This window comes from Magallana gigas, chromosome 6, assembly GCF_963853765.1.
Source record: "Magallana gigas chromosome 6, xbMagGiga1.1, whole genome shotgun sequence".
In the NCBI taxonomy this organism is placed as follows: Eukaryota; Metazoa; Mollusca; class Bivalvia; order Ostreida; family Ostreidae; genus Magallana; species Magallana gigas.
Window position 1 is genome coordinate 14,732,998 of NC_088858.1, and position 20,098 is coordinate 14,753,095.

At 35.5% G+C, this 20,098-nt stretch overlaps 2 protein-coding genes across 2 annotated transcripts in view; both read right to left on the bottom strand.

The window, feature by feature from the left end:
• Nucleotides 1-179: 179 nt before the first annotated feature.
• LOC105336890 (mitochondrial amidoxime reducing component 2) lies at nt 180-12,747 on the bottom strand. The gene is made up of 7 exons (XM_011441373.4): nt 12,494-12,747; nt 11,133-11,309; nt 10,019-10,193; nt 9,635-9,775; nt 9,386-9,456; nt 8,748-8,822; nt 180-662 (listed from the first exon to the last, which is right to left on the bottom strand). The coding sequence occupies exons 1-7, from the start codon at nt 12,712-12,714 to the stop codon at nt 551-553; spliced, it is 972 nt and encodes a 323-aa protein (XP_011439675.3). The 5' UTR covers nt 12,715-12,747; the 3' UTR covers nt 180-550.
• A 5,213-nt stretch (nt 12,748-17,960) lies between these two features.
• Nucleotides 17,961-20,098, bottom strand: part of LOC105336889 (inositol-trisphosphate 3-kinase B) — a 33,481-nt gene continuing 31,343 nt past the window's right edge. The window contains exon 11 of the mRNA XM_034470312.2: nt 17,961-20,031. Coding sequence (XP_034326203.2) covers nt 19,783-20,031 — 249 coding nt within the window. The 3' untranslated portion in view covers nt 17,961-19,782. The remainder of the gene's footprint in view (nt 20,032-20,098) is intronic.

Sequence of the window (20,098 nt, forward strand, 5' to 3'; positions counted from 1 at the left end):
GAACACGGGGATTTTTTGGTGAGGTGAAAAGTCTTGTCCATGACGGTCATTTCGGTAAATATTTTTGTTAATTATTCAAAACTTGTCTTATGAGTGATTTGTAAACACAATGCTGCATCAGATTCCCAAATGATTTTGAGATATCTGTTTAATTAAACAGTAAAAACACAGAATCTGGATAAAGCATTTGTTTAGATTTATTTTTACATTGATTGTCATATGTGACTGCTTTTTACATGTATATTCATATATACCAGTATGTATACTGGTATGTGACAGTCAAATGATGTTGTATTTGTTACACAAGTCTCTGTTGCTACACAATTGTACATATTGCTACATGTTTATGTACTTATTTTCATTATGTTAGCCTTGAATTACTGTAGTTTTTTTTTTATTGAATATATCATCCCATTCAGTGAATTCATTTGATTTCTATTTTGGCATATATATTCAACTGAGGTATTAATTTCAACAGGATTATTCAAGGGGATTGCTTCGCCTGAATCATTTCTTATTTTAGTCATTTGTTTTGGGCCTTTAGTTTTTGTCATTTCAGGAGAGCATATACAGGATCCCCAATCTGTATGGTTCCATTATTATCCAGAGCAGCATTCACTCCAAATATTGGGTCATCCCCATATGGAGGCATGCAACGGAATCTAAAGAGAAAGATAGGATCAGAAAAATAATATTTTTAAGTATCATCATAAAATGGTTCGAAAAGATGTTTAACTTGGAGGAAAATTCCTTAAAATACACAGTGAAGACACTTTGTGTATCTACAAACAATCAACATTAATAGAATTATCAGATTATTACTATGTATAGATATAATGAGTGTATGGTGTTGTTAACTGTGCATGGAAAAGGGTATATTGATTGAGGTCAGCAATTTATGGATACACTGGACTATGTGATTGATTATATATGGATATACTGGATGTATGTTGTGGTTGACTGTGTATGGATACACTGGATGTATGTCGTGGTTGATTCTGTATGGATACACTGGATGTTTGTCATAGTTGATTCTGTATGAATACACTGAATTTTTGTTGTGGTTGACTGTGTATGGATACACTGGATGTTTGTTGTGGTTGGCTGTATATGGATACACTGGATGTATGTTGTGGTTGACTGTGTATGGATACACAAGATGTATGTTGTGGTTGATTCTGTATGGATACACTAGATGTATGTTGTGGATGTTGTGGCTGATTCTCTATGGATACACTGGATGTTTGTTGTGGTTGATTCTGTATGGATACACTGAATGTTTGTTGTGGTTGATTCTGTATGGATACACTGGATGTTTGTTGTGGTTGATTCTGTATGGATACACTGGATGTATGTTGTGGTTGACTGTATATGGATACACTGGATGTAAGTTGTGGTTAGCTGTGTATGGATACACTAGATGTATGTTGTGGTTGGCTGTATATGGATACAATGGATGTATGTTGTGGTTGACTGTGTATGGATACACTAGATGTATGTTGTGGTTGATTCTGTATGGATACACTGGATGTATGTTGTGGTTGATTCTGTATGGATACACTGGATGTATGTTGTGGTTGACTGTGTAAGGATACACTGGATGTATGTTGTGGTTGACTGTGTATGGATATACTGGATGTATGTTGTGGTTGATTCTGTATGGATACACTGGATGTATGTTGTGGTTGACTGTGTAGGAATACACTGGATGTATGTTGTGGTTGATTCTGTATGGATACACTGGATGTTTGTCGTAGTTGATTCTGTATGGATACACTGGATGTTTGTCGTAGTTGATTCTGTATGGATATACTGGATGTATGTTGTGGTTGACTGTGTATGGATACACTGGATGTATGTTGTGGTTGACTGTGTATGGATACACTGGATGTTTGTTGTGGTTGACTGTGTATGGATACACTGGATGTATGTTGTGGTTGACTGTGTATGGATACACTGGATGTTTTTTGTGGTTGACCGTGTATGGATATACTGGATGTATGTTGTGGTTGATTCTGTATGGATACACTGGATGTATGTTGTGGTTGACTGTGTATGGATACACTGGATGTATGTTGTGGTTGATTCTGTATGGATACACTGGATGTTTGTCGTAGTTGATTCTGTATGGATACACTGGATGTTTGTCGTAGTTGATTCTGTATGGATATACTGGATGTATGTTGTGGTTGACTGTGTATGGATACACTGGATGTATGTTGTGGTTGACTGTGTATGGATACACTGGATGTTTGTTGTGGTTGACTGTGTATGGATACACTGGATGTATGTTGTGGTTGACTGTGTATGGATACACTGGATGTTTGTTGTGGTTGACCGTGTATGGATATACTGGATGTATGTTGTGGTTGACTGTGTATGGAAACACTGGATGTCTGTTGTGGTTGATTGTGTATGGATATACTGGATGTATGTTGTGGTTGACTGTGTATGGATACACTGGATGTTTGTCGTAGTTGATTCTGTATGGATACACTAGATGTATGTTGTGGTTGACTGTGTATGGATACACTGGATGTATGTTGTGGTTGACTGTGTATGGATACACTGGATGTTTGTTGTGGTTGACCGTGTATGGATATACTGGATGTATGTTGTGGTTGACTGTGTATGGAAACACTGGATGTCTGTTGTGGTTGATTGTGTATGGATATACTGGATGTATGTTGTGGTTGACTGTGTATGGATACACTGGATGTTTGTCGTAGTTGATTCTGTATGGATACACTAGATGTATGTTGTGGTTGATTCTGTATGGATACACTGGATGTATGTTGTGATTGACTGTATGGATACACTGGATGTATGTTGTGGTTGACTGTGTATGGATACACTAGATGTATGTTGTGGTTGATTGTGTATGGATACACTGGATGTATGTTGTGGTTGACTATGTATGGATACACTGGATGTATGTTGTGGCTGATTCTGTATGGATACACTGGATGTATGTTGTGGTTGACTGTGTATGGATACACTGGATGTATGTTGTGGTTGACTATGTATGGATACACTGGATGTATGTTGTGGCTGATTCTGTATGGATACACTGGATGTATGTTGTGGTTGACTGTGTATGGATACATTAGATGTATGTTGTGGATGATTGTGTATGGATACACTAGATGTATGTTTTGGTTGACTATGTATGGATACACTAGATGTATGTTGTAGTTGATTCTGTATGGATACACTAGATGTATGTTGTGGTTGACTGTATATGGATACACTAGATGTTTGTTGTGGTTGATTGTGTATGGATATACTGGATGTATGTTGTGGTTGACTGTGTATGGATATACTGGATGTTTGTTGTGGCTGATTCTGTATGGATACACAAGATGTATGTTGTGATTGACTGTGTATGGATACACTAGATGTATGGTGTGGTTGATTGTGTATGGATATACTGGATGTATGTTGTGGTTGACTGTGTATGGATACACTGGATGAATGTTGTGATTGACTGTATGGATACACTGGATGTATGTTGTGGTTGACTGTGTATGGATACACTGGATGTATGTTGTGGTTGACTATGTATGGATACACTGGATGTATGTTGTGGCTGATTCTGTATGGATACACTGGATGTATGTTGTGGTTGACTGTGTATGGATACATTAGATGTATGTTGTGGTTGATTGTGTATGGATACACAAGATGTATGTTGTGGTTGACTGTGTATGGATACACTAGATGTATGTTGTGGTTGATTCTGTATGGATACACTGGATGTTTGTTGTGGTTGACTATGTATGGATACACTGGATGTATGTTGTGGTTGATCTGTATGGATACACTAAATGTATGTTGTGGTTGACTGTGTATGGATACACTGGATGTATGTTGTGGCTGGTTCTCTATGGATACACTGGATGTTTGTTGTGGTTGATTCTCTATGGATATACTGGATGTATGTTGTGGTTGACTATGTATGGATACACTGGATGTATGTTGTGGTTGATCCTGTATGGATACACTAGATGTATGTTGTGGTTGACTGTGTATGGATACACTGGATGTATGTTGTGGTTGATTCTGTATGGATACACTGGATATTTGTTGTGGTTGATTCTGTATGGATACACTAGATGTATGTTGTGGCTGATTCTTTATGAATACACTGGATGTATGTTGTCATTGACTATGTATGGATACACTGGACGTATGTTGTGGTTGACTGTGTATGGATACACTGGATGTATGTTGTGGTTGATTCTGTATGGATACACTGGATGTATGTTGTGGTTGACTGTGTATGGATACACTGGATGTATGTTGTGGTTGATTCTGTATGGATACACTGGATGTTTGTTGTGGTTGACTGTCTATGGATACACTAGATGTATGTTGTGGTTGATTCTGTATGGATACACTAGATGTATGTTGTGGTTGATTCTGTATTGATACACTGGATGTTTTTTGTGGTTGATTCTGTATGGATACACTGGATGTATGTTGTGGTTGACTGTATATGGATATACTGGATGTATGTTGTGGTTGACTGTATATGGATACACTAGATGTATGTTGTGGTTGACTGTGTATGTATGTTGTGGTTGGCTGTATATGGATACACTGGATGTATCTTGTGGTTGACTGTGTAAGGATACACTGGATGTATGTTGTGGTTGACTGTGTGTGGATACACTAGATGTATGTTGTGGTTGATTCTGTATGGATACACTTGATGTATGTTGTGGTTGGCTGTATATGGATACACTAGATGTATGTTGTGGTTGACTGTGTAGGATACACTGGATGTTTGTTGTGGTTGACTGTGTGTGGATACTCTGGATGTATGTTGTGGTTGATTCTGTATGGATACACTGGATGTTTGTTGGGGTTGACTGTTTATGGATACACTAGATGTATGTTGTGGGTGACTGTGTATGGATACACTGGATGTATGTTGTGGTTGATTCTGTATGGATACACTGGATGTTTGTTGTGGTTGACTGTGTATGGATACACTAGATGTATGTTGTGGTTGATTCTGTATGGATACACTAGATGTATGTTGTGGTTGACTGTATATGGATACACTGGATGTATGTTGTGGTTGATTCTGTATGGATACACTAGATGTATGTTGTGGTTGGCTGTATATGGATACACTGGATGTTTGTTGTGATTGATTATGTAGGGATACATTTGATGTATGTTGTGGTTGATTCTGTATGGATACACTAGATGTATGTTGTGGTTGATTCTGTATGGATACACTGGATGTATGTTGTGATTGACTGTATGGATACACTAAATGTATGTTGTGGTTGACTGTGTATGGATACACTGGATGTATGTTGTGGTTGATTCTGTATGGATACACTGGATGTATGTTGTGGTTGACTGTGTATTGATACACTGGATGTATGTTGTGGTTGACTCTGTATGGATATACTGGATGTTTGTTTTGGTTGACTGTGTAGGAATACACTGGATGTATGTTGTGGTTGACTGTGTAAGGATATACTAGATGTATGTTGTGGTTGATTCTGTATGAATACACTGGATGTTTGTTGTGGTTGACTGTCTATGGATACACTAGATGTATGTTGTGGTTGATTCTGTATGGATACACTAGATGTATGTTGTGGTTGATTCTGTATTGATACACTGGATGTTTTTTGTGGTTGATTCTGTATGGATACACTGGATGTATGTTTTGGTTGACTGTATATGGATATACTGGATGTATGTTGTGGTTGACTGTATATGGATACACTAGATGTATGTTGTGGTTGACTGTGTATGTATGTTGTGGTTGGCTGTATATGGATACACTGGATGTATGTTGTGGTTGACTGTGTAAGGATACACTGGATGTATGTTGTGGTTGACTGTGTGTGGATACACTAGATGTATGTTGTGGTTGATTCTGTATGGATACACTGGATGTATGTTGTGGTTGGCTGTATATGGATACACTAGATGTATGTTGTGGTTGACTGTGTAGGATACACTGGATGTTTGTTGTGGTTGACTGTGTGTGGATACTCTGGATGTATGTTGTGGTTGATTCTGTATGGATACACTGGATGTATGTTGTGGTTGACTGTGTATGGATACACTGGATGTATGTTGTGGTTGACTCTGTATGGATATACTGGATGTTTGTTTTGGTTGACTGTGTAGGAATACACTGGATGTATGTTGTGGTTGACTGTGTAAGGATATACTAGATGTATGTTGTGGTTGATTCTGTATGAATACACTGGATGTTTGTTGCGGTTGACTGTCTATGGATACACTAGATGTATGTTGTGGTTGATTCTGTATGGATACACTAGATGTATGTTGTCGCTGATTCTGTATTGATACACTGGATGTTTTTTGTGGTTGACTGTATATGGATATACTGGATGTATGTTGTGGTTGACTGTATATGGATACACTAGATGTATGTTGTGGTTGACTGTGTATGTATGTTGTGGTTGGCTGTATATGGATACACTGGATGTATGTTGTGGTTGACTGTGTAAGGATACACTGGATGTATGTTGTGGTTGACTGTGTGTGGATACACTAGATGTATGTTGTGGTTGATTCTGTATGGATACACTGGATGTATGTTGTGGTTGGCTGTATATGGATACACTAGATGTATGTTGTGGTTGACTGTGTAGGATACACTGGATGTTTGTTGTGGTTGACTGTGTGTGGATACTCTGGATGTATGTTGTGGTTGATTCTGTATGGATACACTGGATGTATGTTGTGGTTGACTGTGTATGGATACACTGGATGTATTTTGTGGTTGACTCTGTATGGATATACTGGATGTTTGTTTTGGTTGACTGTGTAGGAATACACTGGATGTATGTTGTGGTTGACTGTGTAAGGATATACTAGATGTATGTTGTGGTTGATTCTGTATGAATACACTGGATGTTTGTTGTGGTTGACTGCCTATGGATACACTAGATGTATGTTGTGGTTGATTCTGTATGGATACACTAGATGTATGTTGTGGTTGATTCTGTATTGATACACTGGATGTTTTTTGTGGTTGATTCTGTATGGATACACTGGATGTATGTTGTGGTTGACTGTATATGGATATACTGGATGTATGTTGTGGTTGACTGTATATGGATACACTAGATGTATGTTGTGGTTGACTGTGTATGTATGTTGTGGTTGGCTGTATATGGATACACTGGATGTATGTTGTGGTTGACTGTGTAAGGATACACTGGATGTATGTTGTGGTTGACTGTGTGTGGATACACTAGATGTATGTTGTGGTTGATTCTGTATGGATACACTGGATGTATGTTGTGGTTGGCTGTATATGGATACACTAGATGTATGTTGTGGTTGATTCTGTATGGATACACTAGATGTATGTTGTGGTTGACTGTATATGGATACACTGGATATATGTTGTGGTTGATTCTGTATGGATACACTAGATGTATGTTGTGGTTGGCTGTATATGGATACACTGGATGTTTGTTGTTATTGATTATGTAGGGATACATTTGATGTATGTTGTGGTTGATTCTGTATGGATACACTGGATGTATGTTGTGATTGACTGTATGGATACACTAGATGTATGTTGTGGTTGGCTGTATATGGATACACTAGATGTATGTTGTGGTTGATTCTGTATGGATACACTAGATGTATGTTGTGGTTGACTGTATATGGATACACTGGATGTATGTTGTGGTTGATTCTGTATGGATACACTAGATGTATGTTGTGGTTGGCTGTATATGGATACACTGGATGTTTGTTGTGATTGATTATGTAGGGATACATTTGATGTATGTTGTGGTTGATTCTGTATGGATACACTAGATGTATGTTGTGGTTGATTCTGTATGGATACACTGGATGTATGTTGTGGTTGACTGTGTATGGATATACTGGATGTTTGTTGTGGTTGACTGTGTATGGATATACTGGATGTATGTTGTGGTTGATTCTGTATGGATACACTGGATGTATGTTGTTATTGACTGTGTATGGATACACTGGATGTATGTTGTGATTGATTATGTATGGATACACTGGATGTATGTTGTGGTTGACTGTGTATGGATACACTGGATGTTTGTTGTGGTTGACTGTGTATGGATATACTGGATGTATGTTGTGGTTGACTGTGTATGGATACACTGGATGTATGTTGTGGTTGATTCTGTATGGATATACTGGATGTATGTTGTGGTTGACTGTGTAAGGATACACTGGATGTATGTTGTGGTTGATTCTGTATGGATACACTGGATGTATGTTGTGATTGACTGTATGGATACACTGGATGTATGTTGTGGTTGATTAAGTATGGATACACTAGATGTATGTTGTGGTTGGCTGTATATGGATACACTAGATGTATGTTGTGGTTGACTGTGTATGGATACACTAGATGTATGTTGTGGTTGGCTCTATATGGATACACTAGATGTATGTTGTGGTTGGCTGTATATGGATACACCGGATGTATGTTGTGATTGATTATGTAGGGATACATTGGATGTATGCTGTAGTGCATTGGGATGTATTTCTTTTACCAATAATGGAATGGAATAATTGTGTTGTTGTGTGTGTATGTTATTATGTATAGTCTGATTAACTATTGTAGATTATTGTATCTGGATAAGCCACGTGTCTGTTTTGTTAGAATGTGTAGGATATACATTATTTGAGTTGAGATTGAATGTGTATGAATACATTAAGAGTGTCTGATGTTAAGGGACACATACTTTTTGAGGGTTTCCAATGGTTGTCTGTCTTTGTTTCTTTCTCCTGTGTCAGGGTTGACTGTTGTTAGAATACACCTTAAGAAAAATCAATAAAAATAAGTATGTGATAAATATTAGCCACATTAAGCAAAAATCAATAAACCAACACAACTATTACAGCTGTTGAAAACATTCTACATCATGCAAGAGGTTTCCCTTGTTTACCATGCGTTTTTATATGCTTATTTTGAAATAGAATTGTATAAACCAGCCATTAAGGGCTCACTCAGTGGTCAACGAATTAACCACCTGATCCACTCATATTCTTAAACAAAATGTTTAGCTCTAAACTATAATTTAATAATGAAAATTTTAATTTATTTCCACTATTAAATTTTGATGTTTTCCTTTATTAATATTTAGAACGCTTATTTGTAAGGACATTTATAAAGTATAAAAATGGCCATGAAAGTATAGAATAAAGTGTTGGTCATTGAAATCCTTTGAATTCTCTTCATTGTTTTATAATCATAGAATTTCAGCTGTTTGAAACTGATTTTGAATAAGATCAAATAACGATTTTATTAATAAGGCAGCGTAAAGAACATTCAAGCCATACACAAGTTAGTACTTAGTATTTGAATGATTTAATCATTCACCTAGTACAAGGATCCAACATTCGGAAATACAGCGGGTTTGTTTCACCAATTCGTATTTCTTCCCAACAGTCCTGTCAATTATAGCGTCATAAAATACTACATGATTGTAGTACATATATGTGCAAAATTTGTATAGGAAATCATAAACTACTTATGTGAAAAACGGCATAAAGTAATAAACTCATGTACGTGAAAATAGTATAAATTTATCTTAAGATATCCATAAATCGTGTGCGTAAGAAAAAGTACCTCGGCAAAAGCTTGGGACCCAGACACGACAATGTTTGGTCTGAAACTTTTGAAGGTGACCTTGTTCTGTAGACGGCCATTAAGATCTTCCAGAGAGGCGTCGTTCATCACCAGATAACCACCACAGTCGGAGAACAGTGCCTGGAAAGTATCACAGATTTTTTAAAATTAATTTAGTCCTTTAATTATTCTACGTAAAAATGTTTCAGTTCTCATATTCTCGTATTTCTTTATACTTTCCATCATACAATTATCATTAGTGTGACGAAGATATTCGTTTTCCCAATTAACATTAGTATATTTACAAATAATTTCAAATTTGTTCTAAATGCCGATGATAACGTACGCTTTTATACCAACGTCCAATTATCTGTTGGGCATTACCAGATCTCCCGGCTGGGCGGGGTTTCCCCACGGTTTTAACATTTTAGAGGAATCCTTTTTCGGCATGGGTCCGGAGGATACGACTAATCTTACGCCATCCGCCTGCAGGAAGTTGTGGAACCAGCGTGCAGCCTCGTCCCCGCAGTCCATCCCCAAAACCTTCAGTCCCCACACTCTGTGAAATATCATACCATACAATTCGCCGTATTGGTTTCGCAGTGGGATCCCCCGACAAAATTTGCTTATTCCTAATGTGTACTTTGGGATTTTAACATCAGATTCTCAAATTCTAATAAAACCCAATTTTTAAAGGGACTTAGACACGATTTGAGCTCAAAATTAAAATTTTATTTTTCCAATTTTAATGTTTTGAATGGTTAATATGGGTACTTTTAATGCTTTGTCAAAATTTGCAAGTCAAATATTGAGTTATATGCAAGATACAATGTTTGAAAATCTTTGTTTTGTAAACAAAGCTGGAACTTTGTTATGGTTTACATATTTGTTTTACTGGGATAAGTCTCAATCAAATGTTGCTATTTTCTGTTTATCATATTATCTATGAACACATTATACCTATTTACCTTGTTTGCCATGAGTCATTTGGTCAAAGAAATGTAATTCCATATTTTACATTATTTGTAAACAAATATAAGACTCGAGCTTTGTTTACATAACAACCAATTCTTACCTCTGTATCTCTCTTATAACTTGACTTCTAACATTGAAATTTTGGTCAATCATTCAAAATGAGCAAGTAAACCATTTTATACATAAAGAAAGAAAAAGAAAATTTTGATCTAAAATCGTGTCCAAGTCCCTTTAATACATCTTCCACTGTTTTACAAATTTTAAAGTAAACAATTGCGCAACACATTTCATCTATAATATTTTATGATTAATTGTAATCGACAATATAAGATATCCAAGAAATACAATAACGAATAAATATCATTTGAGAATTTTTTCATTGTTATCGTACCAGTTTAAAACCGTTTCAAACCGTTTGTTCTATACGCCCATTGGCTGTGACAATGACTGTACATGATGCAGACTATGGGTGGGAGTCTGGGTTTGGGGGGGGGGGGGGGGGGGGGGGGGTCTTGTTCTTTACCTTGTCATCATGAACCTGCTCTGGTCAACAGGTGGATTTTTCGGCAAAACCAAAGTGGGCTGTCCCGGGGCGTCTAGGTGAATGTTGTCATGGTGATTAGACACGCGGACGAGGGCCATTTTGGAGTATTGACGTTGACTGAGGAAATCCCCATTTGCCCTCACCAGCATCCACTGTCTGGTTTTACAAGAAACAATTTAATATTTCATTTTGAAGAATCGGGCTTTCTTTAAGGAAAAAGAAAAACATTCTTTAAGTATACCATGATGTTCTCAGCCGGGGCCTTTAAAAATAAAGCACAAAGCTAGCGCTTCATGAAATATATCATCACGGCCGAACGTATTTGATCACCTCATAATATACACAAAAAATGATTCCTATTTTTTAAAAAACTACTAAATCTTTGGAGCTCTTAATGAATATTGAATAACAAAAAAATTAGACGATTTAATAAATTTTCGGAAATACCATTTATCCAATTATGCACGAAACAACGCATCATGGTCCTAAAAAAACAAGATTCATGATCTTGAATTAATACACGCATAACTTAAACTTTCTTCAACTGAATTGGTGCACGCATCTGTTGAATAATTTTCTCCCCAACTGAATAAACTTACTCACATCAATTTAATAATTGCTCCCACTATCTTCGAATGAATTAATGCGCGTGTGATGCTGTACAAATTAAGTAAATACAAAATTTAAACAGTTGTAATGTTATAAAATTTGAACGTGCAGAGATGCACTGTCACCCAGTAAATTTAGATAGAACCATTCTAACAAGAGCTTGGAATTTGGGTAGTTGTGTCAAACAGCAATGAGACGTAGGCCTGTCTATTTCATTTCTGGCCACACAGCCATGGCTCTCTGAAATCAACACGATTTGTCTGGCTTTTGAGCCAAGACTTCGCTTATTTCACTTGAAACCAGCGTCATTTTTACTTGTTTTGATGCAAGAAATTGATAGCTACGTCCTACTGAAAGTCCAAGGCCTTGTTAAAATGGTTCTAATAAGACACGTGCAACAATTAACACGGTCTAGAATTTATTTACATTACATGCATGCAGTAATTGTGAACTTTGCAACTCTAGGATAAAAAGTATGAACGTATTGGGTCAAATGATTGCCACTTACTAAATAAACAGGCTAAAACTTGACCAGCTCTTATCCTCTACTTAGAACTATACAACACAACACAATGTATATATAAATACATTGTACATCTTGTCCACCCCTGACAAAGACAATATAACCAAATGCTGTTTAGTTAGCGAAAAATAGCTGTTATTTATGTGCATGCAGGGAATATCAGCAGTTTAAAAAGAAAGAAAAAAGAACGAAAGAACAAGTAAGATACCTGTCGTGTAATCCTTTTGAAACCAATCCAGCGCTCTCTGCCCTAGCACTCTCTAGAAGAATCCCCTGACAAGACTTCACCGGGTAAAGGTTTAGTTCAGACACTTTCCCCACCCTCACAAACTGTCCCCGCCTGACCCGGCTCGACCAGATAGAGGTCAGCCATCGCGCCAGAGACGCCACCGTCAGCGCCAAAAGAACGTGTCCTCCCTCGTCCAGCATGGTGAACCTAACCGACAAAACTGGGTCGCCAAAGATAGATAACTCTATTGTCAACCATGAGGGTTGACTTGACCTAAAAAAAAAAAGGGGGGGGGGGGCGATGATCGATAGCTTCTAAATGAATACAAGGGATGGATACGCGTGAATCTCCATTTTTTTTAATGTTATAAACACCAGGCTGAAGCTAGCAGCCACTAACAAGCAGCCACTAAGCCCGTAGAAGCTGGCAGCCAATAAGGAAATTAATCAAAGTACTGAGAGTACTCGAACAGAAAATTATATAATTAATATCAAAATGGTTAATACTCAGTAATTTGTACGAGCATTGACGACTTCCGAAGCATAAAAGTTCGCCTGGATAAGAGTTATAAATGCGTCTTTGTTGGATAAAAATGAAATACGTCTATACGGGTCATAAATTATAAAAATAATGTTATCCTAAGTGTAGTTTTATTGATACAAATAGAACAACTATATGCATCGTATAAAGTGACATGCAAACGTATTATGATATAAAAGACATGATAAATTAAAGTAAATTAAAAGGCATAAAACGATACAAATACAATAAAAACCCCAAGCCAATCCAGTGTGGCAAGATAATTTGTTTACATCGAAGCTGAACATGTGCGTGTTTAAAACGTTTATAAAACGTTTATAAAACGATAAAACGAAAAACGATTTCTCTTTGGAGAAATTACAACATTGCTGTATATATAATCTCTCAATTCTGTTAAAATACATGTACATGTATTTCATGCGCTTATTAGCATTGATAATTTTCTCCTTTTGAATATATAAAAAGTAGAGATATAATTTTTATGTAATATCAAAGTCTCAGTCTAAACCTAGGGATATCCACTAGCTTAAATGTATTTGATGACATAAGAGAAAAGCAATGTATTTAAATTCACAAGTTATAAGAAATTGTTAAAGTTTAGATTAAAATCTAATGTTCCAATCATCTATCTAAAAAATGGTAAAATGATATATATCTTACCAAAAATAATTTATAAGACTATGAAAGACATTAGATTAAATATTTTTAAATCCCATTTCTTCACATTTCTTAACAACATCCCCATATTCCTTAACAAGGTCGGGTTGAATTGTTAAAAGAGAAAAACATTTCTTCAATTTTTTAACAATAAAATTTGGAACTGAAATTAAGATATTGGTTCAATAATGTTAAAGCTAAGCTTTTGTTTTGGAAAATTTTGAATAACGTTGTTACCCATATAAGTCTGCATATATATTTCATTTGTATCATTTGATCTTAAATATAGTTGATCTAACTTATTTAACATCAATTCGCATTCCTTTAGTGCAATAAATAAATAAATCTTAATGCACTGTAATAGTGGGTGGTAGAATATCGTTACTCAACATAATTAATATATCTACATTGTAATGGTTTTGTCGAAATTAATATGAAGTTAAGATAAACATGTATCTAAGAATTTCTCGGTGTTTCCGTTTATGTAGTACACTGCTCATTAGAATAGGCGAGGTGTCATTGATTTTCGCCTGTTGCTTTGATATAGGTATCAGGTCATATCCGAGCAGCTGTATGGCGGTTCTATATAAATCATAGATATATGGTGACAAAGGGTCGCCCTGTCTCAATCCTTTCTGAACATTGATTCTATCAGACATTATACCCCCTTAATTAATTAACTGCATCTGCACAGGCGTAATGTCTGTACTAAATAGTGTTACCAGTTCAGAATAAATATTCTCAGCAATTGTAAATGAGCTCCAACGAAGTCGAAATAATATGCTTTGTTATGAGAGTGAAGATAACGGGTTCACTAACTCGAACTGATGTTGCAAACATAAAAATAAAATATTTGCAGTATATTTTCATTTTTACACATACATGAGCTTGCAAACAAGTTTTTATCCCCATATTTTAGCTCACCTAATGGGAATGTTCATCAAAATGTAGTGAAAGTTCAGGATTATTCAAAAATCCGGGGGTCAGGAAATAGGGAGGCAAGTTTTAATTTCAATTTTTGTTCAGTAATTGTAAAATTTGTCGAATTAATATGTAAGCATCATTATCAAGTGAGATGCAGTTTTGAAGAAATGGATGGGACCACATTATAGGGGACTGAATCGAGAAAATTGAAAATTTAGAAAACAAGCTAGTATATAAAAAAGGAATTGAGCAACAATCTGAAAGAATATAAAGGAATTTTAATTAGGTAAAACAGGGATTAGTTTTGTTTTAAAAATCCTGGGGCAAAAAAACAAAAAAAACAACTCGCAGAAAGGTACCAATTTTCTTTGAAAAAGGACAGTTATTTTAATTTAACGTTTGCAACATCCACACTCAAATCATACATTTCCCTGTTCGTTTTGTTGAAACAACTTTTATCTGAAAGACGAGAAGGGGCCTTAGGTTCTTGAATTTTAAACAAATTGTGAAATATGTTTAAAACTATTGAAATATTCACTCTCAAACCAAATGTTTTTGGAACAAAACAATTTCAAGAGAGCACATTATGAGGGTCGCAAAAGTTATGCCTAACCCTAACTTGTCATAAATGGTTCTGCATCTTATTTTCCAAAATTATTGATTAACGTTCATTCATGGGTATTGGAAGATGACAAAAGTAAACTTTTTGTACCTTTATCTTAATAATGGTACATTGAAAATCACAGATTTCTGCTCTTCTCTGTAAAGCCAAGGTATCAGGTACGTGCCGGTATTGGAGCCAATAGGCCTCTTCTAAGTGGGAAGATACCGTCACAATGAAGTGCATTGTGAAAAGACCATGTACAGTGTATATACGACTTTGGCCACGAATTTACGGTTGTAATATTTGAAATAGGTTTGATTTCCATTAGACCTTAATTAGGCTATGACAAAAATATGGAGCTCAGCTAGACCTACTCTATAGAAGAAAAGGCACCAAAGCTAAAAAAATTAAATTATTTGGAGGATTTAATACGCATACGCCAGTTTAGATCAACATGTACCAAGTATATAACATATTTAAGGGTTACAAACCGATGTTATGTTAAATATACCAGTGTGGCAACGCACTTTTAAAAAAATACGCACTTTGAAAACATTTTTCAAAGTGCGTTAACTTTGGGACCAAATCAACGCACTTTGAATTTTTTTTTCAAAGTACGTTATGAAGGTACATTAACATTTTTTAGTATCGAGACACTTAACGCTTTTTGAAAAAATATGTAAAATTCACAAATTCTGGAATTTGATTTCTAATTTGTAGATAGAGGGATGATTTGTTAACACTAATGAATCTAATTTACCGTCTTTGAGAACGGAGAAGATGGGGGAAGGGATGAGTTAACCAAAGATAAAGGTCAATTACCAGTGCATCATTTAATTGATTACAGGAAGAATGTCCCCCACCCTCTTTTTTTTTCCTTCCAGAACATATGATATTCCGTAACTTCGAGGAAATGTTTAATTTTTTAAAATCGAAAAAAGAAATACGCCCTTTTGTAAATTAAGTACAGTGATATCGGGAAAATGAGCTGGACAAACAATAATTTCTCCAATGTTGTAGAATCTACTCGTATAGGTGTTTCAACATAAACCCTCTTTTCAAATTCTAATCAAATAAATCACTTCACTATAAAAAAAAATTACATGTATATTGACAAACATTAAACTACATGTATTATAAACTTAAAAATAACCATCAGGGTGTAGGGGTTTTTTCTCGCACTGATTCCAAAGATGATATTGTTTTTGATAACTGTCATGTTGTGAATTTTGAATTTACCGGGTGGCAGTAAATACAAAATTCACAAGTTGTCATGTTGTGAATTTTGTATTTACTGCCACCCGGTAAATTCAAAATTCACAACATGACATAACCATAACTAACGTATTCTTTTTATCACATCATGTTTGTTTATAAGCACATGCAATTGAAGGCATTTGAAATATGTTATACATTATCTCCATTATCAATAAATAAATTAAATCATTTTTGTTTCTGCCATAGCCCAATGTACCAGATAAGAAGTAAATCTGCTGCATACACAAAAAAGGAAAATGCAGTTGCTAAGCGATGCAGCTATGCCATATTTGGATAATTATCGACGATATCAACGCACTTTGACAAAAAAATATTTTTTTCAAAGTGCGTTGACTTGGTCCCAACATTAACGAACTTTGAACAATTTTTTCAAAGTGCGTTAGTTTTTCGAAGTGCGTTGGAACATACCAGGTACATTGTTTTGAATGATTTTTAGAAAACATATCAGATTTGTTGATATTTAAATTTTACAGAATCTTATCTGTCCTCGTATAGGCATTTTACACGCCTTATTCACCCACCGTTGTAGTTAATTAGGACCGATGGGTCGTTGTACATAGCGAATTCTAATTCCGTTTCATTTAAAATGCGTCTCTTTTATTCAAACAATAAAATGCTTACTTTAGTGATTCATATGTTATGCTATTTTTTTCTGCAATGATCGCTACCTTTATAGCCCGCATGAATTATCAAAGAAAGCATTTTATTTTATTTAGATCTTTCTTGTAAGAAATAAATTATTGAACTAATCATAAAGATAAAGGTACATGTAAGAGTAAGTAAATTATTGTTGACGTACATAAGACAGTACATTAGATATTAAAGTGAAAGAAACAGCCAAATCGTCTCCTCTGGGATTTTGAGTCTTACATCATCATGATTATTTCGTGCAGTCCGTGATTTTTTTTATATGTAGTTTAACTGGTTAGAATTGGACGGTGTGGATTTCAGCCCTGTCAGTGTATATAAAGCTATAAATCACAACAGAGGATAAAATACTCAGTAAATGTTAATATTTAAACAGTAAAATGATTTCATTTGTGATTCATGCGGGATGTGAAGGTGGCGACATTGAAGAAAAAATATTAGCCGGTTATGTAATTTCTTTCTGCAATGATAGCTACCTTCATAAATCATGAAGCATAAAAAAAGCATTTTATTGTTTATATTTACTTCTTTCTTTTAACAAATTAATAAACTGATTGTAAAATGTAAGTTAAATTCACTAAATTACTGTTAATGTACATCAGTGCGTTCAGTCTGGTTGTTTCCATAGAGCTATGAATTAAATAAGTTTCCGTAGGAAATAGAGGGAATCATACTTCGTAAATGTAAATATAATATTTATATTCAGTTTGCATATCCTTGGGTTATGTGATTACATTAAATAAAATACTCCTTTCCTCAAATTCAGATACCTGTAATGATATATTGAATACAATGCACAATTATATGAACTTTATTCAAATATTTCAAACTCAAAGTTTTCGGAATTTTGTAGAAAACATCATAGAAGCAGAATATAACATGAAAATTTATCATGCTGACATGAATTTGACATTTCAGTATATATATACAAAGGTCATCCACTCTTCCCAAGAAATCGACACCTGCTTGACATGTTTTAAACTTTATAAGTATATTTTTAGTTATTCAATAAAACAGAACAAGGAAAGACCCAGAAACACCCCACTCACTTTTCATTACATCACACTGAAGAAATATCTCCTTATGTTAGAAAATGTCAATTTTAATGAAAACAAAAATCAGCACAAATAGTGTAGATTTCATTATCACTGTCTACATTCTTGAAATTAACACAGAAACCTTGTACATGTATATATACAATGAAGATAGTTCTTTACAAAGTCCCCTCTGGGGGAAGAGGGGTAAGCACTCTACAAATATTGCACTTTGCTGTTGCCATGTGACAAACACCTTTCTCCATTGCCCCGTGTCGTCCACAAGCCTCCAATAAAAAAGAGGGGTCAGAGGTTAGGTCAGAGGCTATACCATCCCCTGTATAACTGAGACATGATTTGACTTTCATATACACATTCAAAATGAACCTTTTTTTTCTTTAAATACCGGTACATGTATACGTGTGTACAATAATACAATGTATATGTGGACTGATTTTATTATACCAATATGGCAAGTAAAGGCATGGCCAATTGGCTTTAAATCAAATATTTCTTTATCATATACATGTAAGTACTTTGACGTAATAACGAAACTTATCATAAAATTTCTTATTTCAGATAGTTGCACAATAAAACTTTGCATTGAGATAGAGAAAAAAAAACACCCACAAGATTACACGATACACTCTGATCAACAGTTTCCATAATTAACAAACCTGTCCAAGACTGGTTATGTATGCTGGCTACATGGTAACAATACATGTTATAATACATAATAGAATAATGAAAAAAAAAATTCACAGATCTATACACGTTATATGATACACATCATCTCGCGTGGTCTGGCTGACGAGGGCCACAGATCAAGGAACCAATCAGAATTGGTAAGTACAGTATAATAATACCATTAACTTGGATATACAGCTGCTCTGCTTTGGAAGATCTTGATTTCTTGATTTCTTAACATAAAAAAAAAACAATACATTGACATACCTTGGCATTATATTACTTACAAACATAAGTGTGGAAATGAAATAAGGATTTACCTGTCACAAAAAAAGGAATTCTAAATTGGAGGGAAAATGTACATCATTGCGTTTAAAATCAGATATCCAGACAATGTTTCGTTGGAGCAGAACCAAAGACCATGTGTGGGTAATATACAGATTACAGAGAAGCAGTAAATGTATAACCATCTTTTGCACATGTAAAACAATACATGATTATAATCTTATTATCTCACACCCATGCATAACTGAGAAAATGTCCGAGTTGAGGAGTTAATTTGTGATTTTGACTTTTTGTTTGTGTTGAATCCCTCACTGTTCCAATCATCGTTCGGTTGTCATTGCTTTGACACCAGAGCTTGGCCAGTCATGCATCACACACCTCCACATACCTTCAATCTTTTCATATGTTTGAGGATTAATTCTAGAGTAAATTCAGGTATGCCCTATACTACATCTAAACACAGGACCTCAGACCCTGAGCACACTGGCTGGGGTGGGGCCCTGTGCAGCCAGACACAGAGCCCCTCCCCGGGGAGGGACCTTTGAGATTTAAGGGGTGGGGGAGGAGTGGGGTTTTATTTCACAACACTTTTGGCAGCAGAGCTGATGATTCTATTCACATGGAATGTTACTGTTTTCTCTCTCTGCTACACTGAGGAGTTCCTGTTCTATTGTCTCCAGTATGGAAATCAGATTGTCCAATCCAAACAAGTACCCATCCTCGTGATTGCCCTCCACCCAGAGGTTGCGGTGATTGACCTTAACATGATCTGGGAGAGGGTTTGTCTTGCCAAAGTCAATCATCCACACACTGGCCTGCTTTGACTTATCATGCACAAACAAAAGAGAGCTGCCAATAATCTGGAAAAAAAGGAAAATCAGACTGATTTATCATTGATGAAATTCAACATGCAAATTAATCCAGCAA

Coding starts and splice junctions, on each gene's coding strand:
- LOC105336890 (XM_011441373.4), bottom strand. CDS start 12,714: ATGCTGGACGAGGGAGGACACGTTCTTTTGGCGCTGACGGTGGCGTCT. Junction 10,194..11,132: donor AGCAGGTTCATGATGACAAG/GTAAAGAACAAG, acceptor GATATTTCACAG/AGTGTGGGGACTGAAGGTTT. Junction 663..8,747: donor CCATTGGAAACCCTCAAAAA/GTATGTGTCCCT, acceptor CTTTCTCTTTAG/ATTCCGTTGCATGCCTCCAT.